The 18144-nt window shown below is 49.8% G+C and overlaps 1 protein-coding gene across 4 annotated transcripts in view; it reads right to left on the bottom strand.

Moving 5' to 3' along the window:
- Window positions 1–18122, bottom strand: part of PRKCB (protein kinase C beta) — a 322605-nt gene extending 304483 nt beyond the window's left edge. Inside the window, exons 1-2 of one of the 4 annotated variants that reach the window (XM_045072663.1) lie at window positions 17713–18122; window positions 16656–16687 (exon numbers count right to left, since the gene is read on the bottom strand). In XM_045072663.1, coding sequence (XP_044928598.1) covers window positions 16656–16687; window positions 17713–17885 — 205 coding nt within the window. In that variant the 5' untranslated portion in view covers window positions 17886–18122. The remainder of the gene's footprint in view (window positions 1–16655; window positions 16688–17712) is intronic. The other 3 variants (XM_045072664.1, XM_045072662.1, XM_045072661.1) reach the window with 3 other exon arrangements.
- Between the last annotated feature and the right edge of the window lie 22 nt (window positions 18123–18144).

Raw genomic sequence — 18144 nt, 5'->3', positions numbered from 1 at the left:
CAAAAAGCCCTTAGCACAGTGCCCAGTACCTAGTACATACTCAATAAACATCAGCTCGAGCCAGCAGCATTTGAAAGCCTTATTTGAAGATGCCTAGGAAACAGAAAATTCCCCAGCCTGTCTCCCCAGCTAAGAGAGCCCCTCATGGGGATTGGAGAAGAACATACACATTCACCCAAGCAGGAACGGGAGGTCCTTTTTTCCCTTGCACTAGACATTTTTTTATCCCATCTGGAACACCCTGAACCCCTGTGGCCCATGGACCCCAAATCAGAGAAGGCCAAAAGGGAAAAACAATGAGGCCCGCTGGCATTTGGGCCCCCACCTATCAGGGACACCAGATCATAAACACATGCTGACCCCAGGGCCTTGGACGTCCCAGCGGGAGGCTGCTCTCAGCAGGGTGCTGCCCTGGGGACTTGACCCACCTCCACACCAGGGTGCTGTTCCCGCATCTCCAGGAGGCTCTGGGCAACCCTTAGACAACTCCTCCTCCCTCCCTGTCTGATGCTGCTCGTAAAACACTTCTTTCTCAGCCCACAGTAACCGCCCCAGGATGGCCAGCGCGTTCTCTCTGGAGCTCTGTGCTAGCACTTGACACGGTACTCAGACGCCTCACCCAAGTGACCGGTCAGGCCGGGCAGTTCCACCAGAAATCAACAATTCCATTTTTAAAAACCGCATACCCTATACTTAGAATCCTATTTGGAAAAACAACTTTCATCCGTGATATGTGCAAACTCAAAGGTAATAATCAAAATCATCTTGGGATATTGTGACAGGGTAAAAATAAAACCTCTCCTTATAAAGAATTCAAAACAACGCATTTCTGTCATCCCGAGAAAGAAATAAAGCCGGGGGTCAATGAGCCTCCAATGTCTCCCCTCTACCCTCTACACTTTTCACAGTGATTCTCAAGCCGCACTGACGGTTACCCACAGAGAGAAATGCTTCGTGTTTCACCCAGTTCGCACGTGCCGGTGTACGTGTCCAGGACATAAAAGTTTCATGCAACAACGTTCATGCTTCCTGAACGTCATCCGTTCTGATAGTTTTCAATCTATTTTTTCACGGTGTGCATGACCTATGAAATTGATTTCATGACCCTTAATGAGTGATGATCCAGTTTAAAAGAAAATACACTTGGAGAAATTCAAGACAACTCATCCCAGAGTGGAGGGGCAATGAGGTCCAAGCTTAGAAAATGGGCTGGTTGGGGCGCCTGGGTGGCTCAGGGGGAGGGAGGTCAGCTATGCGAAGGTCAGATCGCCTTCCTGGCAGCTGGGTGACCGAGGGCAGGGCATTCCCACGCCCCTATGCCTACCTGGATTAAGGCTCTCTGTAAGGGGCGCCTGGATGGCTCAGTGGGTTAAAGCCTCTGCCTTCAGCTCAGGCCCTGATCCCAGGGTCCTGGGATGGAACCCTGCATCTGGCTCTCTGCTCAGCGGGGAATCTGCTTCCCCCTCTCCTCTGCCTGCCTCTCTGCCTACTTGTGATCTCTGTCTGTCACATAAATAAATAAATAATCTTTAAAAAGGAAAAAAAAAAAGACCAACATAATTAAAAAAAAAAAAGGCTCTCTGTAAGCGATGCCCTGATATTGGCAAGATGAATCAGTGAATCCGGACGGCAACTAAATCAGTTCTGTGAAGGACCAGGGAAACCCCACAGGCTTACTGATGACCAGGAAGGTACAGTTTGGAACCTCTAAGAGCGATCGGGAAGCATGCAGGGGCTTCCGCAGTGCCTCCCCTAGGCCCTCTTCCCACCTCGAGGGCCAAGACACTCGCTCCCCAGCTGCCGGCAGTGTTCACGGCTAGTGCTCGCACCTCCCTGGGAGTCCCCTGCTTGAAGACGGAAGCTGCCTTGCCCGAGGTCATGCCACCTTCCCAACAGCAGCCCACCGTCAGTGTCCACTTGGTGCAGATCCCCACTGCCCTGGTTCTGAAGGCCCAGCCCAGCTCCAGCCACAGGACTGGCTTTGGCCTCTGTTACAACTACTGCATCGCAAGTGCAGCCAGTCCCCTTCCTGGCTTCCCTCCATCCCTCATGCGTGTCGTGCCCCAGGACTACTCCTCCAATAAGCTCCGTGTGTGCTGATCTTCATCTTTTAAGACAAAGCAGAGTCCCACGAAGAGAACTGAGTGAGAATGATGACTTCAGGACATTGGCCAAGGGGATTTTTGAGACTTTTTTTTCCCCCAGAACGTACGTTCGATGAGCAATCCCACATCTTGGCGCACCATGTCTCATCCAATCCACACGGTGCCCTGGAAGGTAGGCTCTGTAGCCTCACCTTCATTCCACAGATGAGAAACCAAAGATCAAAGAGGCTAAGAAAGGTGCCCAGGGCCCCACATGTGCTCAGTGGAGGAGCTGACATCTGACCCTATGCCCTTGGCTTCATCCCACTCCACCATGGCCCTATAATCACGGTCACCACTCTGGATCACACAAATTCACTCTCATGTCTGTCTCTTTGAGGATCTCCCCCACCTCCATGGGCAGGGACCTCATGTTCTGAATCTCAAGCTCTTAGTGCAGTGCCAAGTACACTACAGGAAACAACTGGTAGTAATGGTAGTAATGGTGGTAGTACTCAGTAGTGGGGTCAGTAGTAATGGCGGTAGCATTCAGTAGTGATGGTGGTAGTATTCAGTTGTAATGGTGGTGGTGATGGTAGTGATGGTGGCAGTATTCAGTAGTGACGGGGTACTGATGGTAGTGATGGCAGCAGGAGTCAGGGTTTCACGTGCACCGAGCCCTGCGCTGTGCCCTGTGTACAAGAGCGTTTCATGCGGCCAAACCGCGGCCCCATGATGCAGGTCCTTACATTAGGCAGAAGCAGTAAGCACTCACTCGGGACCTGCCGCAGGCGCAAGGGCAGTTGAGCCGACACACACCGCACAGGGGCAGGTTTTACAGGGCTAAGCAGTCAGGAGGGTCGCCCTGAAATTGGTCTGGTAGGTTCCCCAAAATGCCGGCCACGCTTTGCAGCTTCTCCCATTAAGAGGAAGTCTATTTCCTCCTCTGTTTCCTCCTTTATTTCTGAGATGGGCTTGTGGCTTGCTTTCCCTGGCAGAATATGTCACAAGTGACACTGTGACAAGCTCTGAGCTCCAAGGGTAGGCTTCCAGAAGCCCTGCAGCCTCTGCTTTGGGACTGGGAATGTGGTCACCTCCATGGGACTGGGAATGCGATCACCTCCATGCGAACGAGCACAGGCTGGAAGATGAGAGACCCACCCCCGCCACCAGATGTCCCGGTGTCCCAGGCATCTCAGCTGTGGCCCCAGATGTGTGAGCCCAGCCAAGAAAAGCTAACCCTGCTCAGACCAGAAGGACCACCCAGCTGAGCCCAGCCCAAATGACTGATCCACAGGAAGAGCTAAAAAAAAAAAAAAAAAATAGTTCTTTTATGGCACTAAGGTTTCAGGTGGTTTTTCACACAGAACAGGTAATTGGTTTACTAGGTGTCCAAATAGCCACCAGCAGAACCGCCGAAGGACTCTTCCATAGCATCTTCCAAAGCATCTGCCTTTGGCTCAGGTCATGATCCCAGGATCCTGGGATGGAGCCTGACATTGGACTCCCTGCTCTGTAGAGAATCTGCTTTTCCCTCTGCCTCTGCCCCCTGCTTGTTCTCTCTCTCAAATAAAGAAAGAACTGGGCGATCCTACTTGTGACTCAAATACAAGTATTTGTGATGTCCGCTGGCAACCAGGAGAGCCAAGAATTCTGACCGGCTGGGAAACCGAAACTTTTGACAAGAGCCAGCCCATTCTAATACCTAAAAACAAAAGGAGCACTTCTCCATTTCCCTCTTTGTAACAAAATGGACCATGCTCTCTACGGAACATACCCTCCTATGTTTGATAAGATAAAGAGGTCTAGAGTTTTACATCTGTTTTCCTAAAGTCACATGTGTTTTTCCGAAGTCAACCGTGAGATCAAGTTGGATACATCATCCCAAAGGGAGAGGAAATCATGGCTTCAGGGACCAGAGCGGGGCGGGCTGTGTTCACCAACATGTTTTCCTACCAGACAGAGCTGGCTGACATGTCCCAGTGCCCCTCGCAATCGACATGGCCCTGGCCAACAGAAGGTGAGCAGTAGTGACATACGTCCCTTCCAGGCTGGGGTGGTAACGAAATGAGTGTGCCTTCTCATGTTCTCTTCCCAACCCCGGGGCTGATGGCGAGAAGTATGGAGGCGTGAACGACCGCACACAGAACATCCTGACCAGAATCACCTGCCTGGTCTGGGCTGTGAGACAGAAAGAAATCCCTTTCCGTCAAGCACAGAGACTTTAAGGCTTATCTGTTATAGCAGCTTTGACAGATTGTTACTAATACCTTAACTAGTATAGACTTTCTTAAATGCAAGCCCTACGAAGAGTTTATGAGCTCAAGTTTCCCGGGTATTAACAGAACTCAATTATTTGATGGGAAATTTGTCAGAGAGCCCTGGCTTCCTTGTTCTACAGTTTGCAACCGACAGGCAACATTGAAAGAAGAAGCAGATGTCCCCCTGAGAAGGCAAACGGCACCATCCCTCAATGGGTGACTCCAGAAGGTGCCGGTCTCCCATACGGATGTCACTTCTGTCCATAAAACTGAAAAAGTCCCAAGTGACATTTTTGAGGTTCAGCCTCGGTGACTTACACTTGCTTTTTAAATGTTCTATTAAAGTATATAGTAGGGGCGCCTGGTTGGGTCAGGCAGTTAGGCGTCTGCCTTCGACTCGGGCCATGATCCCAGGGTCCTGAGATTGAGTCCAGCGTTGGGCTTCCTGCTCAGTGGGGAGCCTGCTTCTTCCTCCTCCCCCTCTCCACTGCTCATGATCTCTTTTACTCTCTCTCTCTCTCTCAAATAAATAAAATCCTTAAAAAATAATAAAATGCAGGGGCACCTAGGTGGCTCAGCGGGTTAAGCCGCTGCCTTCGGCTCAGGTCATGATCTCGGGGTCCCGGGATCGAGCCCCGCATCAGGCTCTCTGCTCAGCAGGGAGCCTGCTTCCTCCTCTCTCTCTCTCTGCCTGCCTCTCTGCCTACTTGTGATCTCTCTCTGTCAAATAAACAAAAATCTTTAAAAAAATAAAATAAAATAAAATGCAGTATACTAACAGAAAAATGGGTACGAGTATACAGCTCAAAAAAATGTCACAACCTGAACACACCCAAGCAACCAGCACCCAGACCAAGAAACAAAATTACCAGCATTCTAGCAGCTTCCCTCAGTCCCCCCAAGGTAATCACCATCTTAACCTCTATAATTAGTCTCACCTGCTCCTCAACATCCAGGAGATGGAATCATATAGAAGGTATCGTGTCTGGCTTTTTTAGTTCCCATTGTACTTGGGAGAGTCATCTATGTTATTATGTAGCTGTAGGATGTTCCTTTTCATTGCTGTGTGATATTCCATTGTGTATCCGCCATCCTGCGGAGAGGCAACTGAGGTAGCTTCCTGAATACATCATGTGAGAGGACATTCTTTTCACTCCAGTCCATGAGGGTCCCAATGAACAAAGGCAGGGACGCAAGTGGAGGGACTGTTTATTTTCACAGAGAAACGTGTGCCCCAAACCACGACTATGACATTCACTTACTTCTGAAAATCACTTCAACAGGCTCTAACAAGGGCAATTTGGGGAGGGGGTAGTTCAAACAAAAATGATCAGAGCCTGTAAACTAGAAAGTGATACACTCTTTATGAAAATCATAGATCAAGCCATAGAAAACTCCCACCAAAACCCAGATCAGATGACTCGCTCTCTAGAGTCATTTCTCCCCTATGCTATTCATTCATTTGATAGGTATTTATTGAGCACATCCTACAAGCCAGATTTGGAGCTGGGTACTTCAGAAAAAAACAGGAAACGAGACAGATGTGGCCCCCTAGTCTGATGAAACTGACACTCTGGTGGCAAAGATTAAACACTCAAACAGATAATTATGAAAAGTAAAACTGACAAAGGGTTTTGTACAATGGGGAACCTGATATGGAAAATCAGGGAAGGCTTCTCTGAAGAAGTGACACTGAGCTTAAGTTCTGTAGAAGCAGGAGTCAAGTTGGGGAAGAGAAGGGAGAAGAGCATTTGAAGACAGCATTTGAACAATTTGAAGACACAGCACATGCAAATGCCCTGGGGTGGGCAAAAGTAGGTCGCGATTGAGGAAGACCAGTTGGGTCTTCAGCGAAAAAGTGAAAAGTGAGTAAAAGGGAAGTATAAGCCAGGTTCATGAGGACCCAGGACAGACAAAGATTTATAACTCATGTTAAAAGATTATGGACTTGGGGCACCTGGGTAGCTCAGTCGGTTGAGCATCCAACTCTTGATTTTGGTTCAGGTCATGATCTCAGGGTCATGGGACTGGGTCCCACAATGGGATTCCACTCTCAGCATGGAGTCTGCTTAAGATTCTCTCCCTCTCCCTCTGCCTGCTTGTGCATTCTCTCTCTCTCTCTCTCAAATAAGTAAATAAATCTTAAACAAAAAAAAAAAAAAAGAGAGAGAGAGAGAGAGAGAGATTCTGGACTTAATCCTGAGAAGAACAGAAAATCCAGCCATCCAAAGATAATATCTAACTGAAGTACAAAGAAGTCCTTCCCCACTCTATATATCAATCCTACTGCGTTAAGTGCACTGTTTGGCCCAGATAGAATTATCGATACTCCCAACCATAAAATTTTGCCACACACATATTAAAAAAAAAAAAAGATAGCTATCAAAATTCCCCTTTGCACCATTGCCAAAATTCTGAATAATAACCCCCACCTTTAGGGAAGGACAGAACATCTTCAGAATAGGGCTCGCTCATTAAAAATCACCAGCCCCACCATCGCAAGGCAAAAGACAGTCCTGCAGGCTTCACCCTCAACCTTCACCCACACTCTTTGGCAGCTTCTTCCTCAACCCAAAAGAGCACGTAAACATTCCATCTGGAGGATGAAGGGAACTCAAAATTGAAAAAGTGAAATGGTCAGAAATCTATTTAAAGTTGAAATGCCATCAACACATTTTCCAAATGAAGACAGCAGATGGGACCATCACAGATCTCGATTCAGCTCTGGAGGTTTCCCACGAATTAAAGCATGGAAAGCCAGGGAACTGTTGTGCAGGAAACACTGTTGTTCGCCCGTGTTTCCCTCCCAGCTCTGACCCCAGCTCAGAGTTTCTGGCTCAGACACATTGTAAGTTGCACCTAAGGCAGCTGCCTTCCCTATGCGAACACATCCATTCTTACACCAAGTCCTTGATTCAGGAGCACTGCCCTTGCCTCCCCGACAGAATTACAGAGTCAGGACCAGACAGCGCCCAGCCGGAGGAATAACGGAAAAAGCTGTTATTTATCAAGGGCTCCCCGCATGTCAGGCAAGGTGCTAAGGAAACACTTGGCGCGTGCCCTACAAATGAGATCCGATTACTTCCTTTCCCCTTTAAAGAAACAAAAGTTCGGAGTTGAAGTCCGAGGCTCAAGGCTCCGTAACGAGAAGCCAAGATATGAACCAATGCCTTTCTGTCTCCAAAGCACAAATTCTTTGCCGCCGCCCCCCCCCCCCGCCGTGCAGCATGTGCTCAATTAACACGTGCTGGATAAGTGACAGCAGCAGAGACAGAGAGAGAGGGAGTGGGAGGATTCCTTTCAGAGGAAAAATCATTTCCATGGCCCTCTCCGCCTCAGGATGCAGTGAAGAGAGATATCCCTATTGTTAGAACCGTAAAAATAGCCCAGTAACCACCTCCCAAAATAGAACAATCAACGATATGACTGACACGAAAATTCAAATGCCTCTTTTACGATGTGAAAAATAGCAGCGGCCCTTCCGTGCTCGGGTGACACCCCCCCACTGCTTCTAAATGGTCATTTCGGTTTCTGGTCCCTGCCCTCCAACCCCACAAGCCTGGGATTCTGGGATCTGAGTCCCGGCAATCACAGGTTCAAATGTACTTCACGCTCCTCTTTTTCAAACATTTGGCCACATCACTCACCCTCACACATCCCGCCTTAAAACAACGACAACAAGCGCTTCCTAGTCACTGTCCTGCCTTCACAAGGTCCAAGCCCTCCTAGATGACGGTTAGCTCCAAGCGCCACCACCGCCCCCTTGCGTACCCTCCTTCCTGTTCCCTGCATGAGCCCTGTTCTCTCCTCCGTGTCTCAACTTGAGCTGTCCTCTGCCTGAAACACCCTCCCCGGCCCCCAGCCTCCTGTCAATCTGGGAACTCCTACTCCTGCTGGAAGATTGTTCCCAAATGTCACCTCCTCTGTGGAAGCTTCTCCACCCCTCCCAGGAGTAAGGATGCCATCCCACACCTCCCTGACGAGCCGGAACTAACTCGCCATGTGCCGGTCTCCCCGCAAAAGACCAGGAAGCTCTTCAAGGGCACGGCTAGGATCTTAGTTCTCTTCAAAGAGCATATCGCAACCTGACCTTAGACGTTGTGTTTCTTCTAAAGTATTTGTTAATGGCTGTTCTCCTCCTTCCAGAATGGAAACTCCATGAAGGCAGGGACTCTATCTGGTTCACCACTCTGGTTCCAGTGCCTAAAACAGTGCCTGATCCATGGTAGGCACTCAATGAATGGACAGATGGACAGACAGCTAGATGGACGGGGGAAGGGGTTGATGGTTGGGTGAATGAATGGATGGATGAATGAATAATGGACAGAAAAATGGCTGAGTGGATAGCTGAATGGATCAGTGGGTCAGTGCATACACAGGACAGATGGTAGAATCATGTTTCACCAGCCCAAGGTCATAGAGTCATGGAGACAGAGCAGGATTTGAAATCAAGTCTGTCTGATTTTTGAGCCTGCCCTCTCAATTCAATTTATACTGTGTATCCAGAAACCCAAAGTCTGGTCACTGGGCAGTGGCAAGATGAAAGAAGAAAGAGTCTAGAATTCCCCCTCTGCCCTCTGTCCCCCACGAAGAATGTGGTTATTGTTGAGCTAAGTTAATTTCCATTTCTACTTAGCAAATGCCAAGACTCCTGGTCCAGGTGCAAGTTCCCCTTTTGACTCGGTAGGTAGCGCAACCTTGTGCCTGGGGCCTGAGGGAAAAGCAGACCTCCAGGAGACAGAGACAAGCAGGACAAAGGACAATGAAAAGGTATCAGCCCACAATAACCGCTGTAATATTACCAGGTTGACACTCCTGAACAAAAGTTCTCGTCTCTTCCCAACCCTGCCAGAGCCTGCCATCATGGTGTCTTTCAATTCTCTGCTACATCGAGCTTTTCTTCCAACATCAACCATTTCCAGCAAAGACAATGAACTCTCCTCTATTCACAAGAAGAAATAACCAGTACAAAATGAGGCCCAGAGAGAGAGAGCAGGAGAAAGGGGAGGAGATGGTTTACGGGTAGAAACTAACACGTCCTTCTATTCTCAAAATCGCCTCTAGTCCTTTCATAATAAAAAGTAAAGAACACGGGACGCCTGGGTGGCTCAGTTGGTTAAGCAGCTGCCTTCGGCTCAGGTCATGATCCTAGCGTCCTGGGATCAAGTCCCACATCAGGCTCCTTGCTTGGCAGGGAGCCTGCTCCTCCCTCCGCCTCCGTCTGCCAGTGCTCACTCTCTCTCTCTCTCTCTCTCTCTCTGACAAATAAATAAATAAAATTCTTTAAATTAAAAAAAAAACAAAAAGTAAAGAACACTTACTAAGCGCCTGAATTTGTGTTAGAGAGGCGTTAAAGACATGTTAGAACCAAACGGAGACTTTCTCCTTGACGAAATCCGAAAGACAGGAGAGGAATGACAGAGGGTCGTTCTCTGTATGTGATTCAACAGGGCTTTACTGTGACACTACTTACAAATGATCTTCCAAACGAGAGAAAACACTGCCTAAGCCCAAGAAGGAACAGCCGTAGAATGTCAGCCCCAGACGGAGGGTATGGAAGGTATGTACGAGGCAGTGTCCTGAGCCCCTAAACACTGACTTTCGGCTCAGATGACAGGCTGCGCTCTGTCTTTTCTCTCAACCCGTCGGCACAGATTGGCTCCTCCACCTCGGAAATGGACTGACTTGTCTGCTGTAAGGGTGACCTCAAAACGCAGCCCCCACACAAAAAGAAAGCCGGCTCACTCGCTGAGTTACTAGCTAAGAGGAGATGAAATTCTCCGTCGAACTGAGAGAGAAGCCACCTTAAAGTAACGATCTAGCCCTACCAAATAGTCATCTCACTTGGGACCTCGGCACAAGGAAAGATTCATCCTCTCTACGGAACATCACAGAGATAAGATTTCTGTGACTCTTTATCCAGGATATGAGCAGCTTCTCAATTTTTTAGCTCTGGTTCCCTGGCAACTCAGACTTTCTCCAATTACTTCAGAGGAAGGGAAGTTATTTGCCTTTTGTTTTCGGTGTTTGATTCTCAAGATCGAAGAACTGCCACCTCCACCCCAATGCTTGCATAAGGTGACATCCCCTTATAAACTCTCATAGCACCCCTCACATTTCCTCCAAAGCACGTCTTGAGGGTGTGCTTAAATACCGGGGCAACAATTCATAGAATATCTTCGCTCCCTGTTACCTGGGAAGCCCCAGAATATAAGATCTTCTCAATCTCATCCACGCAGTGTATCCCCGTCCGTTAAAATAGTTCCTGACACACAGAACTCAACGAGCGAATACTTTCTGGAAGGATGAACGGACTTATGGAATGATGGATGGGGTAGCAAATCTGTAAATGTCCTACCAGATTTTCAAGAACCCATCACATCTCCAAATGCCACATGTGAGGACCATGGATTTCGGATACTCTATAAAAAGGCCAATAATCTACCTATATAACATCACACAATTTCAGCAGAGAGATAGGAGGAGTCAAGTCAAAGAATTTAGGATTCTAAATCAGATGCCACAAGTGATAAGAGACCAAGGTCTTGAATGTATCAGTCAGACAGGATGAACTTTTCAGCTGACCCCTCTACCCACCCAAGAATCAATGGACTGCAAAGTCAAAAGCCCGGAGCCAGAACTAACTGGGTTTTAAACTGTACCTGGTAATTTAATCACCTATAGCTGAAAAGCATCAAAAGGAGATGAATATTCTCAAAACCGGGACCTACCAGTGTAGTTACATACGAGTGTATTTATACACATGTGTGAGCACGAGCAGAGACAGAAACAGAAAGCTAGGCAGAAAAAGAAAGAAAGAATGGTGAGGGGCTCCAGGAACAAGAATATGTATACATTGTTTTTTAAACCTTTGGTTCATCCTCTGACCAATTACTTTCTCCTTTCCTGACCCAAGTACACCATAAATGTGTTGTATATGGTTCTGGACAATACATTGGCAGCATTGCTAGTGTTCAGAAATACCATGTTTTTAAAATTAGTTTATAAGAACGTGTGTGTCTCCTATCCACTACATTTCCAAAGGTCGTATTTTCCGTATTTACTTAGAAAAGTATTCTGTTGCCCAGTGACAGAGCTTCCAGCTTGCCCTGAGACCTCTTATAGCGCAAGAGGAATTTACTGCTGCCTCTCCAACACCTCAGCCCTCCTTTTTAAGATCCAGCAATTAACTCACCTAAAGATTTTTATTTCATTTGGGACTTTGGGCCTGAAATCCCACGTCAGGTGGAAAAAATAAAAGTCAAAACATCAAATGCCAAGTCAAAAAAGCCTCTGCCTTTTATCCACATAGAACCCTCAGGACACGTTCCGAAACAGCTAAGAGGTGAGTGGAGTTTGACTCCCAGTCCTCTGGGATCTGCTTCTGGGAAGGGAAGAAAATGAAATCAGAGAAGCAAACTCCAGGAGTCTGCAACCTGACTTAGTGACTGCCTCTTTATGATTTTACTGAGAAAGTTCAACCAGGAAATATATTGTAAGTTGCCAGGAAAAACTGTGCCAAAAATAAAATTAACTTTGGATACAGCTTTGATTGTGGTTTTTGTTTGTTTTTTGTTTTGTTTTGTTTATTTTATTTATTTTATTTTATTTCATTTCATTTTATTTTTAGAGAGGGGAGAAAGAGAGAGGGTGGGTGGGGAGGAACAGAGGGAGAAGGAGAGACCCTAAAGCAGGCTCCACGCCCAGCACAGAGCCCAATGCCCGGCTTGATCTTCCAACACTGAGATCATAACCTGAGTTGAAACAAAGAGTCAGACACTTAACCAACTGAGGCACCCAGGCCTCTCAACATTTGGGTTATTAAAGAATACCTTCGATTAAAAAGTTAAAAAACATGTTTTCTGATCTACACAGGAAAGGGAAGAGCTGGTTTACTCATTATAATCATCCCTGCTAGAGCTTCATAGTCAGAAAACTAGTATGCTGGGGTTTTTCTAGACTGTCTCTGAGAAGTTGAGATCTTTCTCACAAGGAAAGGGTGAGAAAAGACAATCTGAACGAGCCTGGCTGGCTGGGCCCAGATGCTGAGCAGTGCACACACTGGTGTTACCCAAAGTCTATGAAGAAACACACCTGAGAGGAAAACCTGCCTAAATACACGAAAGCAGCCTAGTCATTCAACGACTTCCAAAATGAACTCTGTCACACTTTGACAGTTTCCTACCATGAATCAAGTAATAATGATCATCTCACTTAGAGTCACGGATACTGACTGTGGATATGTCTCTCACACTTTGGTGCTCACCATAACCCTATGAGATAGTTAGGTACTAATAGCTCCCATTTTACAGATCAGGAAACTGAGACCACTACAGATGACCTACCCGTAGCTTACAGGGCAAGTAGGTGGCAAAGTAGAGATTCAAACGCAGTTCTATCGGACACCGACCCCATGCTCTAAATTCTGAATCTCTAGATTTTATTGCCTCCCAATTCCTACTGAAGTTGACTTCCTTTAAAAGAAAAAGTTCTTCTCTCTGCCAAACTGCAAAAGTTTCCTGGGGTAAGAGTCTAATTCCAGGGACGCCTGGGTGGCTCAGTTGTTAAGCGTCTGCCTTCGGCTCAGGTCATGGTCCCAGGGTCTTGGGATTGAGCCCCACATCGGGCTCTCTGCTCAGCAGGAAGCCTGCTTCTCCCTTTTCCACTCCCCCTGCTTGTGCTCCCTCTCTCGCTGTGTGTCTGTCAAATAAATAAAATCTTTAAAAAAAAAAAAAGTCTAATTCCACCCAAAGGCTTGTCTTCATTACAACTAACTCACGAAGGAAGGTTCTAGGGTCCTCTAAAGAATACCATAGAGAAAAGATTGCCTTGCTTCTCTGAGGGGTCCTACTTCTCATCCAGAATTTAGTCAATTTCATAATAGGGATCCTCAACCCCAGTGCCCCTCACCAGAAAAATACTTTTTTTTAAAGATTTTATTTATTTATTTGAAAGAGAGAGACACACAGGACAAACAGGGGTGGGGCGAGAGAAAAGAAGAACTAGACTCCCCATTGAGCACAGAGCTGAATGCAAGACTCCAGCTCAGAACCCCAAGACCATGACCTGAGTGGAAGGCAGATGCTCAACTGACTGAGCCACCCAGGTGCCCCATCAGAGACAGTCTTAAACTACCTCACAGAGAGTGGTTTTCTAGAAAATAGAGTGGTAACCAAAGGAGAGAAATCCTGTGGCAGTCAATCTAGAATGTTGTGCTCTAGCAGTACAAAAGCAAAGAAATCTATTCTTAGGCACACAGAAATCCCTGGTTCCCCAGGGCTGATAGACTTCCCGTCTTTCTCCCTCAACCCATCCTTGCCTCCCCAATCCCCATGACAACACAAAGGAGGCTGGAGGTGTTCCCTGCCTTAGAATCATCCTATGGACCTCCTCCCCGAGGATGGCACAGACTATGTCCCCTCTCCCTTTCAACTTTTTTTCTGTAAGATTTATTTGAGAGAGAGTGCACCCGAGTGCAGAGGGGAGGGGCAGAGGGCCAGGGAGAGAGAGAGTCTTAAGCAGACCGCACACTGAGCATAAGCTGATCACAGGCCTCGATCCTATGACCCAGAGATCATGACCTGAGCTGAAATCAAGAGTCTAATGATCAATGGACTTCACCACCCAAGTACTCCTCCTCTTCTACTTCAAATGAAACACCCCCCCCACACACGCACACACACCCTAACTTGTAGCCAGGAACATGGTTACCTGAAATTAACATTACAGGGTCCACGCACCCCTGTGTAGCAAGGGGCGGGTGCGTGATTAAGTTGTAGCTCCTGGCGTCTAGGCAGAAATATCTTGCAGCAACTTCCAGAAGTGACAGGGAGCATGTGGCCTTGGCCTTTCTTTTACCCTTTCCCCCTTCCCGCTGCCAGAAATGTGATGTGCTGCCCGGATAGTCTAGCATCCTTCTCGGACCATGAGGTAAGGGTCACTCCTGCATGGTGGAGCAGAAAACTGAAAGGAACTAAGACCCTGGGCTCTGGACCACTGATGGAGGTGGGAGAACATAACCTTACCTATTCTCTGTGAAATGTGGATCCCATTTTAATCAGGTGCACTTTTTTTAAAGATTTATTTATTTATTTTGGGCACAGTGAGAGTACACGTACACGTGGCAGGGGAGGGTTAAAGGGAGAAGAGAGAGAATCTTAAGTGGCCTCCATACCCCAGCATGGAGTCCGACATGGGGGCTCGATCTCATCACCCTTAGATCACGGCCTGAGTTGAAACCAAGAGTCAAACCTTTAACTGACTGAGCCATCCAGGTGATCCCACTCAGCAACTTTTTTAAGTAGGTATTGTTACTAGGCCCATTTTATGGACAAGGAATCTGAGCTAACCAGGATGGCTGGGAAGTCTCAAAGCCAGGATTCAAACCCACAGTGACCTACCCCTGGCTTGTACAGATGTCTGCTACCCCACACTGCCTCTCAGGGAGAGAAGATAAAGAAAGGGGATTAAAAAAAAAAAAGTACTACCTCTAATGTTGCTTAAATTTGATTAAAAACTTTAATTCTGCTGTACTCTCACTACACCAGAAAATTCCTACCACTTTCCAGGCTTTGAAAAACAGGATCTCCTGCCATCACCTACACATTCCAGAGTGCCTGAATGCCCAGGCAAGAGTAAGTGCTGAGCAGGAGGGAAGGAAAGCAGCAGCAAAAATGTTCAAACTCACCCCTGACCCCAGCAAGCGACAGAGACAGAAACTGATTCATGAAAGTGAAAGGTAACCTCAGAGAACATCTATACATTCCAGCATGAAGACACCACTGGTATCTAGGAACAATCCAACTGTTTGCAACGGGGTTCTAAGCTGTTGCCACTTTCAAGGGATTTGGGCAGACCTGAAACTAATGTAACAGTGTATGTTAATGATCCTTCAGGTTCAAGTCCTCAGGTGCAGAGCGCAAGCCTGTGGCTCCTCCCCATCTGGGTAAGAGAGGCTGGTCTTCAGGGTTTACTGGATGGGCTAAGTCCTTCCTGGATCGCAGGTGAGGGAGGGAACCCGCCACAAGTCTCAGAAGACAGCAGTGCCACACAGCAAGCATCCTGTGCAGCCGACAATGCCACCCACACCCACCAGGGATCATTTGACTTCTCCCAGGAGGGGGGAATGCTACACCAAAACAGACCCAGCTAAGTCACGTCTCTGACTCTTGAACACTTATTGCTTTCTTCTCCTGATCAGACCCAGCAGCCCAGGACAGCACACGTGCGCCTACGACACACCCCAGAAATGAGACATTTTCCACCAAACTCAACCACACCTTGCCAAAAATTGGGGAGAAAACAAACAAACAAACAAACTCTCCAGGACTGAAGCTGCAAACTCAAATGCCTACAGGAGCCAGATCGGAGGGAAGCAGGCCCGGTTGAGGACTGGGATGAAAGGGTGAGTGCATGCCCTGGCTATGAAAATAGCTCCGAAAGATTGCTGCAACAAGAAAGTGGGACCAAATCTCTGCAAACTTGAAGCTGGAAATGCAGGTATCTATGTAAAATCTCCCAGTTCTAAATGTTGACATCAAATTCAAAAAATGTTTGACAGCCTAAGTCCACAGGTAATCTGACCCTGGAGAGTGGCGACCAGAGCTGGCCAAGGCCACCTTACACATGTTTAAGTCACCACTAGGTTGGACCTCTCTGGCTGGGGTCAAGGATCTCAAAGCAGGTGTGAGGACCCAGGTAGCCAATCACTTGGAGTCCTTCCTAGATGCAGCCAGAAGCTAGAAAAGGCAAATTTAAACTAGCATCTGAGAGGCACCCCATCTGGAAAGACCTCTTGCAGAGAGGGAGGAGGCCCGGGGGACAACCACAGTCCCCTTTCAAGGGGATGCACCATATGCAGACACAGCAGCCACCTGTGGAGACTTCTGTGAAGCAGGGGAGGAAGCAGACCCTTACTCTGTGCGATGAGGAAAGGTAAGTACGAAGGAATTGAGGAGGGGTCCTCCCAAAAGTGACCCCTGGGCGCGCGTCCTCCAGAAGCAAGACTGGCCAAGCAGGATAGGCTTGGGAGACAGGATTTGACTCTTCTGCTGCTGGGAAGGAAGGAAGGGTGCATGCCCTTCCTTGGCAGGTAGGGCCTCTGGCTCCACCCACCTTTCCCGGATGGCGCATCACTACCCCCATATACGCACACCCCTTCAAAGGGCCTTTGTGTGGTGGTGCTCTCCCAGCTTGGTAGGTCACTCTGACAAATGTGATTCCTTCGCTCTCTGCCTAATTCAGTCACTTCTAGAAAGTCTTTTTCACCATCCCTTCCCAGAAAGGTCATTCCCAGAGCTCCACAGCCTACCTTGGCACTGGAATCCCTGCTTCCCGAAGCCCCTGCAAAGACAGAAAGAGGCACGTCAGGTAGCCGGAGGGGCCCAGCCACCAGCCAGTTTCCCCACATCACCCCCCTTCCCGGCCCCTCTACCCCAGGTGCAACCTCCTAGCCACAGGCGGGTGCCCAAGAGTCTTCCGCCTTTGGGGGAAGGGGCAGCTGGGAGGTCTGCTGTAACCTCCACCTCCCCTCAAAAGGCAGGAAAAAGGAGGCTACGACCACCAGGTGGCGGGATGGGGGGGAGCGTTTCCGTCGCGGGGAGTCGGTGGGGGGCGGGGGAGGTAGCAGGCGGGAGATGTGCCCACAGAGATGCCCGAGTACCTTCGGGGAAAGAGAAGAGTTAAAGACGCATCCAGAGGGAGGATGAGAGAGACCCTGCGGCGGTGGTGTTTCCCGGGGAGCTGGGAAGAGACAGAAGGCTCCCCAAGCCTAGAGGGACGGGGTGAGAGCTGGGGGCGAAAAGTGCCCGCAGTGATGAGAGGGGGAAACGGAGCAGTGCCAAGGGGAACCCTGGCCCGCAGGGAAGCGCAGTAAGAGAGGACCCAGGGCGCCACGGCGGGAGACACGGAAGGGGAGGAAAGGTTGCCCCACGCCCGCAGGGAGATGGAGAGGACACCCAGGGCGCTGCCCCCGGAAAGGAGGGGAGGGGGTGCGGGCACCGCGAGTCCGGAAGGAGGCGGGGAGACGGGGAACCCCGGGCGAGCGGGCACTCGAGGCGCTGCCCTCCCGGGAAGGGACACAGCCACCCCATGCTCCCGGCAGGAGGAGAACCGGCCCGCGCCGCGGCCCCGGGGCGCTCCCGAGGCGGCCGGGAGGAGAGCGGGAAGGAGGCGCCCCGCGCGGCCGGCCGTCTGGGGCCGGGGAGCAGGAAGCCGCAGGCTGTGCAGCCGGGCGTCCGGAGCGGGGAGCAGGGGGACGCGGGGTCGGCCGGCGCTCGTCCCCCGCCTCGGGGGCGCAGAGAGGGGGCTCGGCGCGCGGCGCTGCCCTCGGGGCCCCGGAAAGGTGCCCTGCGCCGGCGCGCTCTCACCAGATGAAGTCGGTGCAGTGGCTGCAGAAGGTGGGCTGCTTGAAGAAGCGGGCGGTGAATTTGTGGTTCTTCACCTCGTGCACGTTCTTCTGCCGGAGGGCGCCTTTGCGGGCGAAGCGCACGGTGCTCTCCTCGCCCTCGCTCGGCGGCGGCCCCGCAGCCGGGTCAGCCATCTTGCGCGCGGGGAGCGGGAGCCGAAAGGTGTCGGCCCCGGGGCCGCGGGACCGCGGGGTGCGGGCCCGGGAAGCGCGCGAGGAGGCGGCCGCCGCTGCCGCCCGGGGCCGCAGGCGCTTCCCCTGCGCCGGCTCTGGCCGCCGCGGCGCGCGGAGCTGGGGCTGTCACTCGCCCAGCTGCCGCCGCTCGTCCAGCTGCGCTTGGCACCGCTGGCCCCAGCTGCGGGGGAGGGAGGCGGAGCCCCGGGCAGGGCCCGCC

The sequence above is a fragment of the Mustela putorius genome, unplaced genomic scaffold (assembly GCF_011764305.1).
Source record: "Mustela putorius furo isolate JIRA1106 unplaced genomic scaffold, ASM1176430v1.1 tig00004041_pilon_pilon_pilon, whole genome shotgun sequence".
NCBI classification, from domain to species: Eukaryota; Metazoa; Chordata; class Mammalia; order Carnivora; family Mustelidae; genus Mustela; species Mustela putorius.
This window is presented reverse-complemented; position numbering and strand designations above follow the sequence as displayed.